Source organism: Pituophis catenifer, unplaced genomic scaffold (assembly GCF_029215685.1).
Source record: "Pituophis catenifer annectens isolate HBS135680 unplaced genomic scaffold, rPitCat1.0.hap2 SCAF_87, whole genome shotgun sequence".
In the NCBI taxonomy this organism is placed as follows: domain Eukaryota; kingdom Metazoa; phylum Chordata; class Lepidosauria; order Squamata; family Colubridae; genus Pituophis; species Pituophis catenifer.
The window spans coordinates 87,084-111,443 of record NW_027256967.1 but is presented as its reverse complement, the minus strand read 5'-3'; the positions used below and the strand labels follow the sequence as shown (position 1 = coordinate 111,443).

At 44.6% G+C, this 24,360-nt stretch overlaps 1 protein-coding gene across 2 annotated transcripts; it reads left to right on the top strand.

The window, feature by feature from the left end:
- Positions 1-167: 167 nt before the first annotated feature.
- LOC139326716 (zinc finger protein 729-like) lies at positions 168-23,133 on the top strand. Of its 2 annotated transcripts, none has more exons than XM_070956568.1 (7): positions 168-291; positions 776-1,368; positions 1,625-1,739; positions 1,826-1,893; positions 2,946-3,075; positions 4,042-5,338; positions 20,344-23,133. In XM_070956568.1, the coding sequence occupies exons 2-7, from the start codon at positions 955-957 to the stop codon at positions 22,958-22,960; spliced, it is 4,641 nt and encodes a 1,546-aa protein (XP_070812669.1). In that variant the 5' UTR covers positions 168-291; positions 776-954; the 3' UTR covers positions 22,961-23,133. The 2 variants fall into 2 exon arrangements, with proteins under 2 accessions (XP_070812669.1, XP_070812668.1); XM_070956567.1 differs by lacking the exons at positions 168-291; positions 776-1,368; positions 1,625-1,739; ... (1 more) ...; positions 2,946-3,075; positions 4,042-5,338 and adding exons at positions 7,524-7,594; positions 12,925-12,952; positions 13,913-14,493; ... (1 more) ...; positions 14,976-15,043; positions 17,818-17,947 and having other exon boundaries at positions 19,905-23,133.
- Positions 23,134-24,360: the final 1,227 nt, after the last annotated feature.

The following is a 24,360-nucleotide window of genomic DNA, read 5'->3' as shown; positions in this document are numbered from 1 at the left end:
CTGACAGGGAGGCTCCTATTTCCTGCGCTTTGCAGGGAATCCTGTAAATTTACGCAAAATCCACTAGGGGTCGCCTTCTGCCAAGAGAAGGAAACATCAGGCGATTCCCAATTGGCCCACTGGAGGGCGAAAGACAGGGCTGGCGTTCCAGAGGAGGCCAGGAGGAAATGACATCATAGATCCTTGCCTCTCTAGGACCTTACACTCGCTTCCCTTAACCCCTGGAGATCCCTAGGAGGCGGAGAGGCTGCGGGAGGGTCTGGGTGGGGCGGAGATCCAGACGTTCCTCAGGTGAGTTGGGGGCCCTTCTCGTGCGAAGGGAGGAAGAGGAGGGAGAGACTCATGCCCGGCCCTCCTGCGGCTTCAACCCCGTGTCTCATGTTCCCCAGCCACCCTCTCCATGTAGGGGGAAAGCGGGGATCCCAGGAAGGCTGGGGGATCCAGAGCTCCCTTACTGCCCGTGTCCAGGGAAGAGGTCGAGTGGGGGAGGGGAGGGTCGGCCTTGCGGAGGCCCAGCAGGAGAGGAGAGAAGCCGGGCGAGGAGGAGGTAGGATTTACACCAGGCTCCCCGAGGGCCCCATCCTCCACAGCCCAGCCTGTGTCCGGAGAGCATTAGAAGCAGGGCGGCATCCCTAACTACCTCCTTCCCCGCCCTGCTGAGGGATGCCCTGCCCCAGGATGAGCCACTTGGGGCTCCAGGCAGGTTGGGTGAAGGTTGTTCAGTGGCTGAATTCCACTTTCTAATTCTTAATATTTATTTTTCTTTCCATCTCAGGTACAGAAACTCGAAGACATTTGAGATCTTTGCAAGCCTAAATTTTCTTTTGGGGGAAAAAAAAAAGAGCAGAATAATTTGCCTGCAGCACCAGAAATGGTCCCGTGAAGGAAAAGGCATCTGGAGACCCACCAGAGTCCTTGGAGCCATTTGCAGTTGCTCTGCAGGACAGAGAAAGGATGGAGACACAATCTTTTGGAAAGGAGGGAACCAGAAAAGGCCCTTCAGCTGCTCAGCCTGGGAGCTGTGGGGAGACCTGGACAAGAACTGGGCAGAAGATCCTGGAAGAGGAAACTATCCGCCCTTCAGAAGTTCAGCCCTGGAACTTCATCCAATACCAGGAGGCTGAGGGTCCCCGTGGACTTTGCAGCCGACTCCATGACTTTTGTAGGCGATGGCTGAGACCAGAAAAGCACACCAAAGCCCAGATGCTGGACCTGGTGGTTCTGGAGCAGCTCCTGGCTCTTCTGCCCCCAGAGATGGAGACCTGGGTGCGGGAGTGTGGAGCAGAGACCAGCTCCCAGGCAGTGGCCCTGGCTGAAGGCTTCCTCCTGAGCCAGGTGGAGGAGCAGAAGGAGCAGGTCAAGTTGCAGGTGAGGCATTTTAATCTAGGGAGCCCAGAAGGGAATAGAGAAGGTGTTTGAATACTTCACCCCTCCTTCCCAAACTTCTTTGACATTCATAATATGTGGTGATGTCCCACCAATTATTATAGGACATTGTTCCATTGTTTTCTCACTCACTGATGGATATTGGGGGCTTTGATGTTGTGTTCTGAATATAAGAATCTACTTTACGTCATGCAATGTACATTAATTCTGCTTCTTTTTTCCTTCCTCCTATTTGAAGTGCTGCACTGTGGAAATCAGAGATCCTGAGAGGAAGACAACTCCATCAAATCCCCCTCAGGAGCTATTTTTCAGGAGGATCCCTTGGGAAGATCATAGTCAGGACACCTCAGGAGGTAATCTGTTTTACCTTCTTCTCTTCTGTAGAATACCTCCTCTTATTTTGTTAAATATGCATTTTGAAATTATTTATTCCTTACAGAGAAACAAAGCATGAAGTTTTCTGGTTTTTACGATGGAGCTCAAACAGTGGTTGAACTGCCAAATCAAGTAAGAAAGGAAAAACGTTGTTAGATTTGTATTCTCCCTTCAGGAAGTGAAGTGGGGGTGCGGAGTGCTCTCTCCTATTTTCCCCGTTGCTTGGACTAGATTATGTGTTCCTCTGAGACATGAACAGCATAATATTATGAAAAATAACTAAATACTCACATTGCCACATTACCATTTTTAAAAAGACTTGTTCATAACCAGTGGTTTAAAAAAATAAGCCAATCATGTTAAAAAACAACACAGAATCTTAAAATCTAAAGCGGTTGGCCACATCATGTAATCACAGTACTTTGGGCTACAAAATAAATTCCAATCCTCTGATTTGTGCCCAGATTAGGAGAGCAAACATTCCCGCTTTGCAAAGATTGAGAAATGAGCTTCACAGAGAATAATTCCTTCTTTGTTTTCTCCCATTCAACCAATGGCTCAGACTACTAGGTCAATAAATGATAGGAGGATAGATCCGTTGATCTAGAAGTGGGATTACTTTGCTGAAAGGCACTGAACGTTCTGCAGAATCTATCAATTTGATAATACTTGCCCCAAATATTTATTCAGGCAATAACTTTTTCCGAATTGTCCATTTTCTCCCTTAAAATTAGGACTTGTATGAAGCACAGCCATTGAACTTAATGCACATGTTTGCTTTGGGAATTTGGGAACAATGGAACCGAATACCAGGGTTGTTAGGGATCTTGGAGGTCTTCTAGTCCAACCCCCTACTCAGACAGGAAGCCCTATAACATTTCAGATAAATATTCAATTTCTTCATCAACACCTCTGGTGTTGGAGCACCCACAATTTCTGGAGGTAAGTCATTCCACTAATTAATTGTTCTCATTGTCAGGCAATTTCTCTTTAGTTGTAGGTTAGTTCTGTCCCTGATTTGTTTCCATCCACTACTACTTGTCCCGCCTTCAGGTGCTTTGGAGAATTGGTTGACCTCCTTGTCTTTGTGGCAGCCCCTTAGATCTTGCAACACTGCTATCATGTCACCCCTAGTTCTTCTTTTCATTAAACTAGACTGTCCTGTTCTTTTTTTCCATGTTCAGGAGAGTCTTGTGTCCTTCGATGAGGTGGCTGTGTATTTGTCTGAGGAGGAATGGTCTCAGCTGGATCCTGACCAAAAAGTGCTGCATTCAGAAGTCATGCTTGAAAATCATAGGAATGTAGTCATGCTAGGTAAGAGATTTCTACTCTACAATCAGAGAGTTCAAGAAGACAGATAATATTTAGTTTTTTATTCTAAAAATCACTAATCAGATATCGTCTTCTTGGAGGGAGAAGGATTTGACTTTCTTGTACTCCAAGGAAGGAAAAAGTCAATGTCTCTTTGTTTAGATGCTTTCTGTGCCATTTCTTACCTGTATTTTTCCATTTTTATTTGAACTTATCTGTGGAGGCCAAAAAGAATGAGGTATGCTTTTATGTGTCCTCTGGAGGTCATGTCAGAGGAATGTGTTGTCATTTGTCCTCGGAAACCTCCCAAAATTGTGTGAGAACAGAACTTTCAAGCTCAGGCCATGGAAGAGCATTCTCCCAATCCAATTCAAGAATGAAGGCCTTGAATGCCGAAGTTACCACAGTTCACAAGTTAGACTTTGGGTCTCCCAGTCTTGGCATGAAGAGCGTTTACAAGCCAACGGGAGCTTTCAAGCAAAGGATTTTGCCCCAAAATCTCATCACTGGCATCGAGGAACGGGCGAGTGGGGGTCTGGCACGCCAGAGACATATTGCAGAAAAGCTGCTCCAAGGTACACTGGAGAAGGAGCTTCTTTCAAAATGGTCTCAGTTCTCATAGGTCTCTGCTGAAATTAACCCAAATTTCTCCTTGGATGTTTCCCCTTATTATTCCTTAACTCAAAACTGGCTTTGAGTGAGCATATCTATCTATCTATCTATCTATCTATCTATCTATCTATCTATCTATCTATCTATCTATGTAAAGAGAGATATAATTTCTAAATATTTTCAAAGCTTTCATGACTCATGAATATAGAAATCATCATGTCTGTATCACAGCACTGTAGGGATGCAATATACAACTTAATGGAATTTTGGAAAAAAATCAGAACATTTGTTGACATTTTGCAGTTTGATCTTTTTCTCTAACCTTGTTATCATTTTCGTTTTTCTTTTCCTTTGAAGCTAATAATGGGCAGGAGAATCAAGATTCCTCTGAACTGTTCCAAGTGATCATTGTTAAAGATGAAATAGAGAACTTTGGAATTGAAATGGAACTAGAAACCCATGAGAGAAACCAGTCAAATGATTGGAATCAGGAAAGCTCATCTTCCACTGTTGCTCCGATGCAAGACTTTCTTGCTCAACAAGAGAAAATAAGGAAAAAATATATTGGAGAAAGTCTAAACGAACACAATTTAACCCAGAACAAAGGAGAAGATGCTATAAGAAGATACAATAGACAAAATTACAATGGGACATTCATTAATTCTCTTGGAAATAACTTCCTTATATCTCAAAACGTGTTTCACACAAAAAAGGATCCTTATAAATGTTTGGAATCTGGAAAACATTTTAGAACTAGCGGGCAACTTACTTCCCATGAAATGATTCACACTGGGGAGAAACAGTATTCAGAAGCACATGTAGCCCACACAGCCCAGGTCCTCCAGGCAGCAGGAGAGAAACCCTATAAATGCACGGAGTGTGGGAAAACCTTTACTAAAAAAAGTACTCTTATTTCCCATCAGGTGATCCACACAGGGGAGAAACCATATAAATGCACGGAGTGTGGAAAGACCTTTGCTCAACGCAGTTATCTTGCTTCCCATAAAAAGTTCCACTTGGAAGAGAAACCATTTAAATGCATGGAGTGTGGAAAGATGTTTACTAAGACCAGTGCTCTTACTTCTCATACGATGATCCACACAGGGGAGAAACCATTTGAATGCAAGGAGTGTGGAAAGACATTTGCTCAAAGAGGTAATCTTATTTCCCATCAGATGATTCACACAGGGGAAAAGCCATTTAAATGCATGGATTGTGGAAAGACCTTTGTTCAAAGAGGTAATCTTATTTCCCATCATATGATCCACATAGGGGAGAAATATAAATGCATGGAGTGTGGAAAAACCTTTACTAAAAAAAGCAGTCTTATTTTCCATCAGGTAATCCACACAGGGGAAAAGCCATTTAAATGCATGGAGAGTGGAAAGACCTTTGCTCAAAGAGGTCATCTTATTTCCCATAAGATGATTCACACAGGGGAGAAGCCATTTAAATGCATGGAGTGTGGAAAGACCTTTGCTCAACGCAGTTATCTTGCTTCCCATAAAAAAATCCACTTGGAAGAGAAACCATTTAAATGCATGGAGTGTGGAAAGATGTTTACTAAGCGCAGTGCTCTTACTTCTCATAAGATGATCCACACAGGGGAGAAACCATTTGAATGCATGGAGTGTGGAAAGACCTTTGCTCAAAAAGGTAATCTTATTTCCCATCATATGGTCCACATAGGGGAGAAATATAAATACATGGAGAGTGGAAAGATCTTTGCTCAAAGTGGTCATCTTATTTCCCATAAGAAGATCCACACAGGGGAGAAGCCATTTAAATGCATGGAGTGTGGAAAGACCTTTGCTCAACGCAGTTATCTTGCTTCCCATAAAAAAATCCACTTGGAAGAGAAACCATTTAAATGCATGGAGTGTGGAAAGATGTTTACTAAGCGCAGTGCTCTTACTTCTCATAAGATGATCCACACAGGGGAGAAACCATTTGAATGCATGGAGTGTGGAAAGACCTTTGCTCAAAAAGGTAATCTTATTTCCCATCATATGATCCACATAGGGGAGAAATATAAATGCATGGAGAGTGGAAAGACAAAGTGGTCATCTTATTTACAGTTAGATGATCCACACAGGGGAGAAGCCATATAAATGCATGGAACATGGAAAGATCTTTGCTCAGAATAGTAATCTTACTTCTCATAAAAGGATCCATGCTCAGGAGAAAGTATATAGCAATTTCACTTTACATTTAGAATAGAATAGAATAGAATAATTTTATTTCTATACCGCCGTTCTCCCGAAGGACTCAGGGCAGTGTACAGCCTATTAAGAACACAAGACAACATCAGTTAAAATTGTTTAAAATTATTAAATGAATTCGGCTCAATTTAAAACCCCAGAAATTTAAAACCCAATTTAAAATTGTTATGTTGATAGCCCAGCCTGGCGGAACAACAGGGTCTTCAGTGCACAACGAAATGCCCTGAGGTTGGAGATCTTACGCATTTCCAGGGGCAGTTCATTCCACAGGGCTGGGGCTCCCACAGAGAAGGCCCTCCCCCTGGGTGTCTCCAGCCGACATAACTTGGCCAATGGCACCCTGAGGAGACCCTCTCTGTGGGAGCGAACTGGCCGGTGGGAGGCTATTGGTGGCAGAAGTCGGTCTCGAAGGTACCCGGGTCCCATTTCCATAACAAGAGCACTTAGACTTACAGTACAGTGCTTTACAACCTCTCTAAGCAGTTTTAGAAAATCAGCATAATGCCCCCAACAGTCTGGCTCCCCATTTTACAGACCTCGGAAAGAAGGATGGAAGGCTAAGTCAACCTTGAGCTGCTGAGACCTGAACTGCCAAAGTGCTGGCAGCCCGTGATCAGCAAAAGTAGCCTGCAGCACTGCGTTCTAACTACTGTGCCACCACAGCTCTTATATATACCAGTCCACAAAGCTTTAGAGCAATCTTTGAGCAGTTTACAAAGTCAGCATATTGTCCCCAGCAATCTGGGTCCTCATTTTACCAAATTGAGAAAGATTAAAGGCTGAATCAACTATGAGCCGGTCCCATCGAACTCAGCTTTAGGCTTTTCCTCCATTTTGGAACTGTTTTTTTTTTTCTTTCTCTTCAGAGTCTTTCCGCAGGTCACCTGGAGTGTTTATCAGAATTAGGGTCTCTGCCCTTTCTGCTTCCCCCCTTCAATGTGAGGCTGAGTGAATAATTTGAGAAGGGCACCTGTATGTATTCAATTAAAGAAATAAACAAATGCATGAAAATCATTTTCCTGATTGTGGCTTTCTTGCCTGTGTCCACTTCCACCACTTAAGACCAGAGTTCGCAAGAACCGCAAGACACAAGCTGTGTTTCCCAGAGAGCCTCCTGGTCTTTCTCTTCTGACCACTCAACTGTTTCTGACAGGATTTGGCCCCTTTTGAGGCCTCCTCCAATCGCTGCTCAGCCTTCAGGAGGGCCGTTCTTGAGGGAGTTCAAATCCTCCAGAGAGATTTTTCTCCATCTCCACAAACAGTTCCTACTTCTGGGACAGGAAGGAGAAGATGGAGAAAGTGGCACCTCTAGAGACGTTGCGCTTTTCTCTGTCAGGGAGACATTGAGAAGGGTCTTTCCTCCTACTCCCAAGCCCATCATCCCTGCTCTCTCCCTTCCCCTCAGACGCGCTCCTCTTTCCCGCCCTTTCTACAATCCCGCTACTTTGCGCCAAATCCACCAGGGGGAGCTCTCTGCTAAGACAAGTGAACTCCCGGTGCTTCCCCATTGGTTCACTGGAGGGCGAACGTCACAGCTGCCGTTCCAGAGAAGGCTACGAAGGAACCTGCTTGACGTTCACGTGACGCTCTAGGACGCCGCACTCGCTCTTACCTCAACCCCTGGGGCTCAGCAGGAGGCGGAGCGGCTGCGGGAGAGTCTGGCGGGGGGAGATCCAGACGTTCCCAGGGTGAGTTGGGGGCTCTTCCCGTGCAAAAGGAGGCGAAGGAAGGAGAGACCCTCGCCCGGCTCTGTTCCGGCTTCAACTCCGGGTCCCATGCTCCCCAGCTGCCCTCTCCATGGAGGGGGAAGCAGAAGAAGCGGGGATGCCGGGAAGGCATTGGGGATCCCTTCCTGCGCCGTGTCCGGGGAAGAGCCGGAGTGTGGGGAGGGGAGGGTCGGCCTTGCGGAGGCCCAAGGGGAGAGGAGAGAAGCCGGGCGAGGAGGAGGCAGGATTCGCACCAGGCTCCCACAGGGCCCGATCCTCCGCAGCCCGGCCTGTCTCCGGAGGGGGAGAGAAGCAGGCGGCCTCTCCAGCTGCCTGCCGCCCCTTGCCCCGCAGAAGGCGGCAAAATGTACAAAACAGCTACCCTCCCTTTGGGAAAGAACCAGGAGGTGTTTCAATAGCAGGTCAAGCTATTCAGATCACATCCCAGCCTGTTTTGGAAGGGAGAAGGTGTAGCTGCTGTTTCCCGTGCTGGGGTTTGCAAGTTCTGGAGGATTTATTTTTATCTTCCTTCCAAAACATACGGACGATAAAGGAGTTCTGCTTTTCTCTTTCGACACCCTCACCACTCACAACAACTGGCATGAGTGACTCATGAGGGCTCTTTGTCCTCCTGATAGCACTGCTCTCGGCCACCCTGCTATGCTGCTCCTGCTTGACCAGTGGGTGTGGAACAGAGGTGAGTTTCAGCAGGTTCTGACCAGTTCTGGAGAGGGTGTTGTTAGGGTGTGTGTAAAAGGTATTTGTTGCTTGTGCAACGAGCAGAGCAGAAACACACAGGGAAGGAGATAAACGTCCAGCTCATATGAGAATAATACTTTATAGATAACAAGCAGTCTCGATGTAAGTAAAACAGTCCAAGGTCATAAACAGTAATATCAGTCCAGTAAGTATCTTCCCTTACCAAAGCAAACAGACTTTAGTAACTCTTGGTATACAGTACCATATAATAGACGCAATAAGCAACAGGATACAATCAGGTATCAATCTGGAAGAAGCAGGAAGAACCAGGAAGAACGAACGCTTCTCTGTGCTGCTTATTTATGCACTGTAGCCTAATTACAGGGTTCAGCAAACCCTGATTACGTGGCTCAGTTGTTCCTTAAAGGAACAGATATATTGCCTGACCAACAAGTTAGGAGTAAGCTGCAAGCTGAACCTAACATTCTCCCCATTGGGCAGGACAATATACACAATAGATACAGAAACAAAAATACACATCCAAATCATACATTGTACAGTGGTATCAGTTACATTTCAGATTTTTAATCCAAATCTTTCACAACAATTGGTGTGTTTAATGGCACCTTGCGCTTTGGTAAAGTTGTCGGCAATATTGTCCTCTGATGCGCAATATTCCAATGTAATCATGTTATCCTTAACACATTGCCGAACATTCAGATAACGTATATCAGTGTATTTAGTCCTTGTCTTTACAGCAAGATTCGTTGCCATTTTAATGGCTGCCTGGTTATCTTCATATACATTGTATGTCTCAACGGAGCGTTCAAGTAAGCTGTTTCGACATCTAAATGAGTAATAGAGCATTTATTTCTAGCTGCCCAAACAAGCATCGTTCTCAAAGTGCTCGCTCGTAAACTGGGAGAAAAAACCTCATCATAGTCTCTATCTGTCTGTGAGAACCCTTGTGCAACAGGCCGAGCTTTATGGGTTATTACCCCATCTACACTTTTCTTTACCTTATAGACCCACCTACAGCCTATAAGTTTCTCATATGGTGGTATTCTTACAACTTCATAGACACCAAGCCTCTTCAATGAATCAATTTCTCTATCCATTGCCTCTTGCCAGGCTTTTTGCTCCTTTTCTGGATATAATTTTATATCATGATAACTGGATGGTTCGATATCTACTTGGCAAACCACTGTGGCTTTATAGCGATCTGGTGGATGCCGGTCCCTGGAAGATCGTCTAGGCATAACAGGACTAACATCAGGTATATTGGGTTCATCCTCCCCTAACCCTGATTCCTGTTCCTGTTCTTCCACCTTAATAGATGGTTTATCATCCATCTCAGATGAACTATCATCAGGAATATGGTCCACCTTAACATCTACATCTGTAAAACCATAGTCTGCTTTTTCTAACCTGTCCCAGCCTTCATGTTCTAGGAATTTAGCACTAGCGCTACACAAAACTTTTGTTGTTCCTTTTTCCCAGAACCTATAGGACCTATGGTTAGCCTCATAGCCAACAAAAATCATTTTCTTTGCTCTCTGTTGGTCCTTCCTTCTCTGACTAATATATATAAGTATATGCACCCAGGCTGGTGCACCAAAAGTATGTATATAACTTAAATCAGGCTTCCTCCCGTGCCATAAAGTAAAAGGAATTTTTCCTGTAGAGGAGTGCACCACATTATTTAAAATATGATTGGCACATAGTATTGCTTCTCCCCACAATTTATCAGGTAAACAAGCATCAGCCAGCATAGTCCTAGTCATAGCTTGTAGGGTCTGGCCTCTTCGCTCAATATATGCATTATGTTCCGGCCGAAAAAGGGCAGAACGTTTATGCTGTATCCCAGCTTCCTTCAAAAACCTAGCCAACTGATTGTTAGTAAACTCAGTTCCATTGTCAGTAACAATGCATTTCACTTTAAACCTCTGCTTCCTTTCAACAAAACGAAGCCAATTTGTGATACATTGGAACGTATCACTTTTGGACTTCATAAGGTAGCAAAAACCATATCTAGTAAAGTGATCAACTATACTCAAAATATAGCATGCTCCCCCTAAACTGGGTTTCTTTGGACCTATTAAGTCTAAAAAGACTACCTCCAAAGGTTTAGTTGTTTTAAACCCATTGCAGCGGTTTGCAGGTGTAACTTTACTTTTATGCTGGTTACAAGTATTACAATTCAGGTATTTGCTGCAAGCCCTTAATTTTATGCCTTTAGACTGCTTAACAGTCAAATTCAACAACCTGAAATTCAGATGACCAAGCCTTCTATGTAATAAATGTAAGCATTCATCATGAGGCTTTCCAAATTTAGCTTTTGACTGGACTAACAGTAATGACTTATCCCTAATAACAAATAAGTCGTCTTCTAATTCTGCAGTAACTACAGTGCCTTCACATTCAAGCAAACATTTGTTGTTTTTAAAAGTTACTGTAAACCCAGAATGTAGTAATGACTTTACAGATAAAAGGTTATATTTCAAACTAGGGATATAAAGCATGGGCAAAGGGTGCTTACTAATAGAACATTGAACAAGTCCCTCCCCAGCTACAGTCACATTCCAGCCATTAGCTAATTTGACCTTTTTAGTACTTTTCTTCATATTTAGAAACAGTTTTCTGTTTTTTGTTATTGATTGAGAGGCACCGCTATCAATCACCCACCAATCATCTTTTATATTATTAGATGAACTGGTTGCTAAATTACACCCTTTCCTGGGTTTAGCAGAGCTTCTAGCAGACACCTCCTTATTTTTACAATATTTTGCAATGTGCCCCTTAGCCCCACAAGCATAACAGCATTTAACAATATTGACATTCTCATATACAGCTTCCGCTTTTGGTTGCTGTTGCATCCTTAACTGGTCTCGTTCTTGCCTACGTTTGGCCTCATCCAGTAACCTACCAGTTATACTGGCCAATGTTAGTTCATTTCTAGACAATACTTCTAATGATGAAACAAAAGAGTCATAACTGTCATCCAATGATGAAAGAATAATATAAACTTGCTGCAGTTCAGTAAACACAAGGTCTTTCTCATGTAGCTCCTGGAAAAGCCCTGTCATGGAGTCCAGGTGAGCCATCATGTCTCCTCCTTTCTGAAGATGTAAGCGAAATAATTTCCGTGTCAGGTAGATATGGACACCCACAGAGTCACGAACGTAGAGCTTCTTTAGCTTTGTCCAACACCTCGCAGCAGACTCTTCACCCCGGAAATGGACAAGTTGCTGGTCTCCCAGTGTCAGGCCAATGATGCATAAAGCACGCTCGTGGTCCCTGTGAAACTTCGCTATCTTTTTGGCATCTTCTTCGTCATCAGCATTCAATGCAGTTATGTCCGGTGGATTATTAACCATGTCCCACAGTCCTTCTTTACGCAAAAATAGACAGCATTTTGTGGACCAGGTAACATAGTTTGTTCCATCCAACCGGGTTATAGTAGAATAACTTGTACCTTGCTCAAAAGCCATCATCTTGACTACTACACCCACTGCCTGCACTTCTCACTTCCACAAAAACAAATTAAAGAGCCCTGGAACGTTCTGGGCCCATAACCAATGTTAGGGTGTGTGTAAAAGGTATTTGTTGCTTGTGCAACGAGCAGAGCAGAAACACACAGGGAAGGAGATAAACGTCCAGCTCATGTGAGAATAATACTTTATAGATAACAAGCAGTCTCGATGTAAGTAAAACAGTCCAAGGTCATAAACAGTAATATCAGTCCAGTAAGTATCTTCCCTTACCAAAGCAAACAGACTTTAGTAACTCTTGGTATACAGTACCATATAATAGACGCAATAAGCAACAGGATACAATCAGGTATCAATCCGGAAGAAGCAGGAAGAACCAGGAAGAACGAACGCTTCTCTGTGCTGCTTATTTATGCACTGTAGCCTAATTACAGGGTTCAGCAAACCCTGATTACGTGGCTCAGTTGTTTCTTAAAGAAACAGCTATTGCCTGACCAACAAGTTAGGAGTAAGCTGCAAGCTGAACCTAACAGGTAGTTGGAATTTTCAATAGTTTGGAGAACCGGTAAATACCACCTCTGACTGGCCCTGCCCCATCTATTCTCTGCCTCCCGAGTCCCAGCTGATCGGGAGGAAATGGGGATTTTGCAGTAACCTTCCCCTGGAGTGGGGTGGGAATGGAGATTTTACAGTATCCTTCCCTTGCCATGTCCACCAAACTACGCCCACCAAGCCACACCTAAAGAAATAGTAGTAAAAGATGTTGAAACCCACCACTAGTGGGGAGGCACACATTTACAACCTCTGGTGCTCTTCCCCCACCCCCGGTCTGCCAGGGCCCCTTCCCCACGGCTACCAATGTGACCCCGTCACCTTGCCCGTCTCCATGTTCAAGCTGCTGAGCGCCATCCTGCGTGTCTACTCGGTGCTGCAATTCTCTTTGTTGCCTTAAAAATTGCTAACACAGTCAACTGTTTGGATGCCCGGGGGTGGCATATTCCGGCTCTTGCTGGGTTGAAGCTGTTTTTTCAAAAATTGCTTATTAAACGTTCTATGTGAAACTGTGTGAGGTAAATTTCCTACACAATCCCTATGTAAAAATGTTTCTTTTTTTCATCATAGATATCGGCCTGGCACCTCTCCAAGCCAGGTATGGTCTGTGACTGTAAATTCTCCCCTGAAAGACTTTGATGGATGTAAAAGAGAGAAATTCACAGTAACTTAATAAAAGGGGGTTTCCGTCTGGAGAAGGAGTCTACTTCGTGGTTGGGGAAGCCTAGGTCAGAACAATGGAGAAAGTGCCACCTCTGCGAATGTTGAACACTTTCTCTGACAGGGAGGCTCCTATTTCCTGTGCTTTGCAGGGAACCCTGTAAATTTACACAAAATCCACTAGGAGTCGCCTTCTGTCAAGAGAAGGGAACATCAGGCGATTCTCTATTGGCCCATTGGAGGGCGAAAGACAGGGCTGGCGTTCCAGAGGAGGCCAGGAGGAAATGACGTCAAAGATCCTTGCCTCTCTAGGACCTTGCACTTGCTTCCCTTAACCCCTGGGGATCCCTAGGAGGCGGAGAGGCTGCGGGAGGGTCTGGGTGGGGCGGAGATCCAGACGTTCCTCAGGTGAGTTGGGGGCTCTTCTTGTGCAAAGGGAGGAAGAGGAGGGAGAGACTCATGCCCGGCCCTCCTGCGGCTTCAACCCCGTGTCCCATGTTCCCCAGCCACCCTCTCCATGTAGGGGGAAAGCGGGGATCCCAGGAAGGCTGGGGGATCCAGAGCTCCCTTACTGCCCGTGTCCAGGGAAGAGATCGAGTGGGGGAGGGGAGGGTCGGCCTTGCGGAGGCCCAGCAGGAGAGGAGAGAAGCCGGGCGAGGAGGAGGCAGGATTCGCACCAGGCTCCCACAGGGCCCGATCCTCCGCAGCCCGGCCTGTCTCTGGAGGGGGAGAGAAGCGGGCGGCCTCTCCAGCTGCCTCCTTCCCGGCCCTGCTCAGGGGGAACCTCGGCCCTGCGCTGGGATGAGCCGTTTGGGGTTCTGGGCAGGTTGGGTGAATGTTGTTCAGTGGCTAAATTCCACTTTCTAATTCTTGGCGTTTGTTTTTCTTTCCATCTCAGATACAGAAACTGAAAGCCATTTGAAATCTTTGCAAACCAAAAAGTGTGGAATCCCTTGGAGGGATCAGTCCTGCAGCACCAGAAATGGTCCCGTGAAGGAAAAGGCATCTGGAGACCCACCAGATTCCTTGGAGCCATTTGCAGTTGCTCTGCAGGACAGAGAAAGGATGGAGACACAACCTTTTGGAAAGGAGGGAACCAGAAAAGGCCCTTCAGCTGGTCAGCCTGGGAGTTGTGTGGAGACCTGGACAAGAACTGGGCAGAAGATCCTGGAGGAGGAAACTATCCTCCCTTCAGAAGTTAAGCCCTCGAAGTTCATCCAATACCAGGAGGCTGAGGGTCCCCGAGGACTTTGCAGCCGACTCCATGACTTTTGTAGGCGATGGCTGAGACCAGAAAAGCACACCAAAGCCCAGATGCTGGACCTGGTGGTTCTGGAGCAGCTCCTCTTCCTTCTGCCCCAGGAGATGGAGGGTTGGGTGCGGGAATGTGGAGCAGAGACCAGCTCCCAGGCAGTGTCTCTGGCTGAAGGCTTCCTCCTGAGCCAGGCGGAGGAGCAGAAGGAGCAAGTCAAATTGCAGGTGAGACATTTAATCTAGGGAGTTCAAAAGAGAATAGAGAATGTGTTTGAATATTTCAACCCTCCTTCCCAAACTTCTCTGAAATTCATAATATGTTGGGATGTCCGACATATTCTTGTAGGACAGTGTTCCATTGTTTTCTCACTCAACCTCACTGATGGATATTGGGGGCTTTGAGGTTGTGTTCCAAATATGAATCCACTTTACGTCATGTGATGTACATTAATTCTGCTTCTTTTTTCCTTCCTCCTATTTGAAGTGCTGCACTGTGGAGATCAGAGATCCTGAGGGAAAGAAGAATCAATCAAATCCCCCTCAAAACCTATTTTTCAGGAGGATCCCTTGGGCAGATCCAAGTCAAGACACATCAGGAGGTAATCGAAAATCCTCCGATTACCCATCTGCCTTACCTTCTTCTCTTCTGTAGAATACTTCCTCTTATTTTGTTAAATATGCATTTTGAAATTATTTATTCCTTACAGAGAAACAAAGCATGAAGTTTTCTGGTTTTTACGATGGAGCTCAAACAGTGGTTGAGCCGCCAAATCAAGTAAGAAAGGAAAAACATTGTTAGATTTGTATGGTCCTTTCCTTCAGGAAGTGAAGTGGGTGTGTGGAGTGCTCTCTCCTATTTCCCCTGGACTGGATTATGTGTTCCTACGCAACATGGCCAGCATAATATCATGAAAAATAACTAAATACTCACATTGCCACATTATCATTTTTAAAAAGCCTTGTTCATAACCAGTGGTTTAAAAAAATAAGCCAATCATGTTAAAAAACAACACAGAATCTTAAAATCTAAAGCGGTTGGCCACATCATGTAATCACAGTACTTTGGGCTACAAAATAAATTCCAATCCTCTGATTTGTGCCCAGATTAGGAGAGGAAATATTCCCGCTTTGCAAAGGCTGACAAATGAACTTCACAAAGAATAATCCCTTCTTTGTTTTCTCCCATTCAGCCAATGGCTCAGACTACTAGGTCAATAAATGATAGGAGGATAGATCAGTTGATCCAGAAGTGGGATTACTTTGCTGAAAGGCACTGAAAGTTCTGCAGAATCTATCAATTTGATAATACTTGCCCCAAATATTTATTCAGTCAATAAATTTTCCGAATTGTCCATTTTCTCCCTTAAAATTAGGACTTGTATGAAGCACAGCCATTGAACTTAGTGCACATGTTTGCTTTGGGAATTTGGGAACAATGGAACCGAATATCAGAGTTGTTAGGGAACTTGGAGGTCCGTCTTCTAGTCCAACCCCCTACTCAGACAGGAAGCCCTATAACATTTCAGATAAATGGCTATCCAATTTCTTCATCAACACCTCTGGTGTTGGAGCACCCACAATTTCTGGAGGCAAGTCATTCCACTGATTAATTGTTCCCACTTTCAGGAAATTTCTCTCTAGTTTTAGGTTGGTTCTTTCCTTGATTAGTTTCCATTCATTGCTTCTTGTCGTGTCTTCAGGTGCTTTGGAGAATAGGTTGGGCTCCTCTTCTTTATGACAGCCCCTTAGATAATTGCAACACTGCTATCATGTCACCCCTACTTCTGTTCATTAAACTAGACATACCCAATTCCAGCAACCATTTTTTATGTTTTACCCTCCCGGACTGAATCATTTTGGTTGCTCTTCTCTGTATTCTTTTTAGAACAGTGACGGCGAACCTTTTTGGCACCCAGTGCCGAAAAGGGGGTGCACGCTTGTGTGCACTCATCAAGGCCGCAACCAGGAAGAGGAACTGCCCAGGGGGCATGCGCGCGCTGGAGAAAGTACTTTTGGGTTCGGGCATGCGCATGCGCACTGGCCAGCAAATCTTCCAGTTACTGCCGTGCATACACATGTATTGATCAGCTGGCAGCCTGCATGCTCATGGCGCCTATGCTCACATGCATGTGTGCCAGGCCAGATGCTTCTAGCCCCAGAGGAGGAATCCGCAGTTCTGCACTGTGGGGAGGAAGTGTTTATCTTGGCCTTTTGTGATGGGAGGGACAAGGGGCAGCACCAAGTGTTTATCTCAGACTTTTGAGATGAGATGCCAGAACAAGGGGCAGCACCAATGAGAATTCTTCCTGCTTCAGCGTCATTGGTCTCTGGGCAGAGTCCTTTGGGACTTCACCTGAAGGAGGAAAGACAGTTCTGCGGAGAGAGAGAAGAGGAGAAAGTGGGAGGGAGGATCTTGGCCCGAATAACCAACTTGGCTTCTTCTCTGCGCAGAACTCTCTCCTCCAGTGGGTGAAGTCAAGGGAGACTCTGCCCAGAGACCGATGACACTGCAGAAGGGCCAATTCCTATTGGTCCTCCTTCTTTCTGGACACTCACAATTCGAAGTTTGAGGAAGCCCCGTTCCTGGCTCACAGACCAGCAATTCTGGTTTTCCGCCACTGCCACTTGCACAAAGGCCAGCTGATCGTCGCATGCGCATGTGTGCCAGAATCCTGGAACAGGAACGGGTGACACCATGCATGCCAGGTGACATGGCTCCATGTGCTACTTTGGGCACATGTGCCATATGTTCATCATCATGGTTCTAGAGTCTCAAGATCTTTTTTACGTCAGTCATCACCCAGCCCACTCTACCATGCATACACGCACTCCTCCCACCGGCCAGCTGGTTTTCGGGTCTCTGCTGCATATGCACGGGGGCAGGGCGCATGCGGTGGGACGCGTGCAGGTGCACGAGCCCCCAAAATGCAATGTGCCCTGTTTTACCCTGGAAGGCCTCCTGCACCAACCTGGAAGCAAAAACGGTCCACGGGGGTGTCGCACGAGGGCCCCTGCCCCCCCCCATTTTGGGCCTGGAAAGCAGACGTAGTATTCAGCCAGTTTGCACCAGTTCAGGCGAAACAGTAGCAGCAATTTGGCCTGGGTCACTGAACTGGTAGCAACTTCTGGCTGGCCACGCCCCCTGCCCAGTCGCCACTCACTCGACCGGTTGCCACTTGCTCACCCCTTCCGGCTGCTCAACGCTTACCCCAGCCACCCCTGCCCTATATATGTTGCCTTCGCCACATGGCCCAGCTAATCGCCTCGCTAGTCACCTCACTAATGCCTGCTCAGCTCACGAAATGTAATCAATGCATGCCTTCCGCTTGCTCTTCGCTTTGGGTCGGGGCCCCAGGGACACGCAATTTCCTTAGGTCTTGGAGGCACTGCCCACCTCAGCTGGGTCAAGGAAAGTGTGCTTCCCTGGATCCAGCCTTGCCCTGGAGCCGCTGCCCACTTTGATGAGTTCCCCTTCTATCTTCTTGTCTAAATCATTGATGAAAAAGAAGAGATCTTGCAAATCCTCCTTTTCTGTTCTTTTTTGTTCAGGAGGGTGTTGTGTCCTTTGAAGAGGTGGCTGTATATTTCTCTGAGGAGGAATGGTCTGAGCTGAATCCTGACCAAAAAGCGCTGCATTCGGAAGTCATGCTTGAAAATCACAGGAACGTGGTCTCTCTGGGTAAGTTTTCTAGTCCCCAATTAGAGAGGGAGAAGGAAAGTATCTGACCTTCTCATACTCCAAGGAAGGAATGAGTCAATGTTTCTTTGCTTACATGCTTTCTGTGCCATTTCTTAGCTGTATTTTTCCATTTTTATTTGAACTTATCTGTGGGGGCTGAAAAGAATGAGGTGTGCTCTTATGTATCCTCTGGAGCTCATGTGATAGGAATGTGTTATCATTTGTCCTCTGAAACCTCCCAAAATTGTGTGAGAACAGAACTTTCACTCTGAGGCCTCATGAAATGTGACTCAGAGCATCCTAGGACAGTGATGGCAAACCTTTTTTTCCTTGGGTGCCGAAAGTGTGCGTATGCACGACAGTGTCCAAACGCGTGCCACACCCATAATGCAATGCTGCTCCATAGGCCATGGCCCCCATGCATGCGTGCCTGAACACCCCTCTCCCCCATGCACATGCAACCCCTGTTTTGGTGCTAGCAGGCCTCCCTGAAGCCTCCTAGGACCAAAAATGGGGCACAGTTGCGCCACGCCCCCCTCCCCACGCCTGCGCTCGTGACACACACGCCCCTGGCGACGTGCACGTGTCTCCTGGTAGACACCAAAAAATCAGCTGGCCAGCAGGAGGCGCATGGGTATGCATGGTGGAGCTGACCTGGGTGTCGGCTTGCATGCTTGCAGAGATGGCTCCACATGCCACCTGTAGCACACGTGCCATAGGTTCTCCATCACGGTCCTAGGGTATAGGTTATGGCCAAGTTCCACAGTTCACTTAGCAACCATTCAAAGTTATGATCCCCCCACCCACTACTTTAGACCCAATCCTGAAATTTCAAATGGCCGTCCACACTTTACTAATGACAGCAGAGGTACTGCAACATTTGCCTTACCTATTCCCCCATCCCACCCTGCCAAGACTTGCCTTGCGATCATGTAGAGTTCCTTTGCCTTCTTTGGTGCATTTGCAGAAAACATTTCAATTTCAATTTCAAATCTTTATTGTCAGTGCATAACATATGTACAATGAGATTGGTTGAGCTCCCTCAATGCAGTGAAGTGATGACCAGGTGAGAGTTGTCCCTGAGGATTTTCCTCATTTTTGTAAGGCAACAAGCCCTAGTGAGCTCATTTAGTGGTATCGGGACAGTGCTTCCTCACCGAAAGTTCTCCACCGCCACTTCGACTGGCCACTGGGCTCTTTTGGGGGCTGCCGCTTGTTCAGGCCTCCCCCCCCCAGCTTTCCCTGCTTTGCTCCCTACTTTTTCCTCCATCTCTCCACCTTCCCTGAGTCTTCCAACTCCCTGGGGTGTCCAAGGAGCAGCCAGGGCTCAGGATCCCAGAATGTAACTCTGCTTGGAGCAAAGTTTAGGGAGTACTGGCTTAATGTCAGCCTCCAAGTAATGCATCCATCATAAAATGAACTCCGAGGCATTCCAGTTCCTCAAAGAACAAATTTATTTAGAAATACCATCTTGGTACTAACTAGTGGAAAGCCAGTACTGAAAGTTCCCAGGCTTTCCATGACACTATAAATAGGATTTTCTCAATTTTTCAAAACAATATGTCACATTGTCCAATTATTTCACCGTCCCAACTGGAGACAACTCCCAGTCAATCCCATCTAGGTGCAGGCTGAGTGTCCTTGACTTCCAGAAAAAGGAATGTTGTTATGGCTAATTCTCCACCGGCTCCTTGTTTTCCCAGGCACTAAATGTGGCAGCCCTGAAGCTCCAAAGAAAAAGATGGCTTCCAGGGCTGACAGATATTTTCTAGATATTTTCAAAGCTTTCATGAATTATGAATATAGAAATCATCCTGTCTATATCACACCACTGTAGGCATGCAAAATGCAACATAATGGAATTTAGGAAAAATTCAGAAGAACATTTGTTAACTTTTGACAGTTTGATCTTTTTCTCTAACCTTGTTATCATTTTCATTTCTCTTTTCCTTTGAAGATAATAATGGGCAGGAGAATCAAGATTCCTGTGAACTGTTCCAAGTGATCAATCGTAAAGATGGAATGGAGAAATTTCAAATTCGAATGGAATTAGAAAGCCATGAGAGAAAACAGTCAAATCGTAGGAATCAGGAAAGATCACCTTCTACTGATGCTCTGATGAAAGACTTTCTTGCCCAAGAAGAGAAAATAAGGAAAAAATATATTGGGAAAAGTGTGAAACTAATCAAAGATAAATTACATGTAAACAAACACCATTTAACGCAACACAAAGGAGAAGATTCTATAAGACACAACGGAAAAAATTACAATGGGACATTCATTCATTCTCTTGGGAATAACTTCCTTAAATCTCAAAAAGTGAGCCTCAAAAAGGACCCTTATAAATGTTTGGAACCATATAAATGCTTGCAGTGTGGGAAAACCTTTACTCGTAGCAATGGACTTAGAATCCACAAAATGATCCACACAGGAGAGAAACCATATAAATGCACGGAGTGTGGGAAAACCTTTACTCATAGCAATGGACTTAGGTACCACAAAATGATCCACACAGGGGAGAAGCCGTATAAATGCACTGAGTGTGGAAAGACCTTTGCTCAGCGTAGTCGTCTTCTTTCCCATAAAATGACTCACACAGGGGAGAAACCATTTAAATGCACGCAATGTGGTAAAACCTTTACTTGTATCTATGAACTTAATATCCACAAAAAGAGACACACTGGAGAGAATCCACATAAATGCTTGCAGTGTGGGAAAACCTTTACTCGTAGCAATGGACTTAGAATCCACAAAATGATCCACACAGGAGAGAAACCATATAAATGCACCGAGTGTGGGAAAACCTTCACTCATAGCAATGGACTTAGGTACCACAAAATGATCCACACAGGGGAGAAGCCGTATAAATGCACTGAGTGTGGAAAGACCTTTGCTCAGCGTGGTCGTCTTCTTTCCCATAAAATGACTCACACAGGGGAGAAACCATTTAAATGCACGCAATGTGGTAAAACCTTTACTCGTATCTATGAACTTAATATCCACAAAAAGAGACACACTGGAGAGAATCCACATAAATGCTTGCAGTGTGGGAAAACCTTTACTCGTAGCAATGGACTTAGAATCCACAAAATGATCCACACAGGAGAGAAACCATATAAATGCACGGAGTGTGGGAAAACCTTTACTCATAGCAATGGACTTAGATACCACAAAATGATCCACACAGGGGAGAAGCCGTATAAATGCACCGAGTGTGGAAAGACCTTTGCTCAGCGTGGTCGTCTTCTTTCCCATAAAATGACTCACACAGGGGAGAAACCATTTAAATGCATGCAGTGTGGTAAAACCTTTACTCGTATCTATGAACTTAATATCCACAAAAAGAGACACACTGGAGAGAAACCACATAAATGCATGCAGTGTGGGAAAACCTTTATTTGTAGCAATGGACTTAGAATCCACAAAATGATCCACACAGGAGAGAAACCACATAAATGCATGCAGTGTGGGAAAACCTTTACTCGTAGCAATGGACTTAGAATCCACAAAATGATCCACACAGGAGAGAAACCATATAAATGCATGGAGTGTGGGAAAACCTTTACTCATAGCAATGGACTTAGGTACCACAAAATGATCCACACAGGGGAGAAGCCGTATAAATGCACTGAGTGTGGAAAGACCTTTGCTCAGCGTGGTCATTTTCTTTCCCATAAAATGACTCACACAGGGGAGGAACCATTTAAATGCACACAGTGTGGTAAAACCTTTACTCGTATCTATGAACTTAATATCCACAAAAAGAGACACACTGGAGAGAAACCACATAAATGCATGCAGTGTGGGAAAACCTTTACTCGTAGCAATGGACTTAGAATCCACAAAATGATCCACACAGGAGAGAAACCATATAAATGCATGGAGTGTGGGAAAACCTTTACTCATAGCAATGGACTTAGGTACCACAAAATGATCCACACAGGGGAGAAGCCGTATAAATGCACTGAGTGTGGAAAGACCTTTGCTCAGCGTGGTCATCTTCTTTCCCATAAAATGACTCACACAGGGGAGAAACCATTTAAATGCACACAGTGTGGTAAAACCTTTACTCGTATCTATGAACTTAATATCCACAAAAAGAGACACACTGGAGAGAAACCACATAAATGCATGCAGTGTGGAAAAACCTTTACTCGTAGCAATGAACTTACTATCCACAAAAAGATCCACACAGGGGAAAAGCCATTTAAATGCATGGAGTGTGGAAAGACCTTTGCTCTCAGCAGTGTACTTAAAAACCACAAAAGGATCCACATTGCAGAGAAACCATATAAATGCACTGAGTGTGGAAAGACCTTTGCTCTGAGCAATAGACTTACTATCCACAAAATGATCCACACAGGTGAAAAGCCATTTAAATGCATGGAGTGTGGAAAGACCTTTGCTCAACATTGTCATCTTATTTCCCATAAAATAATCCACACAGGGGAGAAGCCATATAAATGCATGGAGTGTGGAAAGTCCTTTGCTCAAAGTAGGAATCTTATTTCTCATAAGATTGTCCACACAGGGGAGAAGCCATATAAATGCATGGAGTGTGGAAAGTCCTTTGCTCAAAGTAGGAATCTTATTTCTCATAAGACGATCCACACAAGGGAGAAGCCATTTAAATGCATGGAGTGTGGAAAGACCTTTGCTCAACGCCGTTATCTTGCTTCCCATAAAAAGATCCATTCAAAAGAGAAACCATTTAAATGCATGGAGTGTGGAAAGACGTTTACTAAGAGCAATACTCTTACTTCTCATAACAGAATCCACACAGGAGAGAAGCCATATAAATGCATGGAATGTGGAAAGACCTTTGCTCAGAATGGTAATCTTACTTCTCATAAAAAGATCCACGCTCGGGAGAAAGTATATAGCAATAACAATTCCACTTTAAACTTATCTACCACTCCACAAAGCTTTATAGGAGTCTTTGAGCAGTTTACAAAGTCAGCATATTGTCCCCAGAAATCTGGGTCCTCATTTTACCGACCTGACAAAGATTAAAGGCTGAATCAAGCATGAGCCGGTCAGATCGAACTCCTGGCTGTGGGCAATTAACTTATAGTACTGCATTCTAACCTCTGACTCACCATGTGTATAGATTTTTATGTATGCATATTGTGCCTTTCTGATCCAAATGATTCAAGATTCAATCGAACAAAGTGAAATTTAATGTGGAGAAAAGTAAAGTTTTGCACCTGGGTGGGAAAAACAGAGTACATGAAATCTGGCTCAAAAACAGTAACTGTGAGAGGGACCTGGGAAATCCAAATGGATGAACACTTGAATGTGAGTCACCTGTGTGCGGCAGCAGCCAAAAAAGCTAATGCAATCCTTGGTTGTATAAACAGAGACATAGAATCAAAATCTCATGAAGTATTAGTACCACTTTATAAAGCCTTAGGAAGACCACACTTGGGATACTGCATCCAGTTTTGGACATTACATTACAAAAAAGATGTTTAGTCTTTAGAAAAAGTGTAAAGAAAAGCAGCTAAGATGATTAAGGGCCTGAAGACTAAAACATATGAAGAATTGTTGCAGGATTTTGATTTGACTATTCTAGAGAAAAGAGGGATTAGGAGTGACGTAATAGCAGTATTCCAGGACTTGAGAGGCTTCCACAAAGAGGAGGGGGTCAATTTATTTTCCAAAGCACCAGTTCCCTTCCAGCTCCTGATTCTGATTCTGAATCCTCAATTTTTTCTTGTGCTTTTTTGCTAAGTAGGAGGTTTTAAAGCAAACACGAGCATCAGTGGAGATTAAGATTATCATTTGGCCTGAAAGTGATGTGCGGCTGCCAATATTTAAGTGGTGGAGATTCCCCAATCATTTCAAGAAGCTCCCTCTGATGAGCATTTCCACTTGAAATACTCATCAGAGTATTCTGCAGGCAGAAATGCAGAGGTCCTGAATCCCTTACTATTGTTTCGGCTTTTCTTACTTTGCTTCATATTGTCAAAATCTGCCTTTCCACCCGCTTCACATTATGTAATGCAAGTGATAATTGAAAAACAAAAACATAAGGAGAACTGGGTTATAGTGAGGCTATATTAAACAAACCGCATGATAATATAATTCAAAGTTCGGTAAACCAAAGCTACCTCTCTTCTTAGCATCTTGTAACAGCTTAAGTTTTATTCTTGCCTTCTTTCCCTGCCAAATATATTTCAAACCATTTTATTTAAATCTGCAAAGAATTCCTTACCCAGCTTTATTGGAATTGTCTGAAAAAGGTATAAAATTCTAGGTAAAATATTCATCTTAATAGTTGCAATTCTACCAATCAAAGATAACTGCAAATTTCCCCATTTGCCCATGTCTTGTCCTATCTGTTGCTTAAGCTTATTGTAATTATTTTCTTTAAGAGAACTAAATCTTGTTGTCAGTTAAATCCCCAAATA

Bases quoted from the DNA above. Each gene is read 5' to 3' on its own strand.
- LOC139326716 (XM_070956568.1), top strand. From the start codon at position 955: ATGGAGACACAATCTTTTGGAAAGGAGGGAACCAGAAAAGGCCCTTCA. The intron at 1,369-1,624 runs GTGAGGCATTTT...TCCTATTTGAAG, and splicing joins AGGAGCAGGTCAAGTTGCAG to TGCTGCACTGTGGAAATCAG. The intron at 3,076-4,041 runs GTAAGAGATTTC...TTTCCTTTGAAG, and splicing joins TAGGAATGTAGTCATGCTAG to CTAATAATGGGCAGGAGAAT.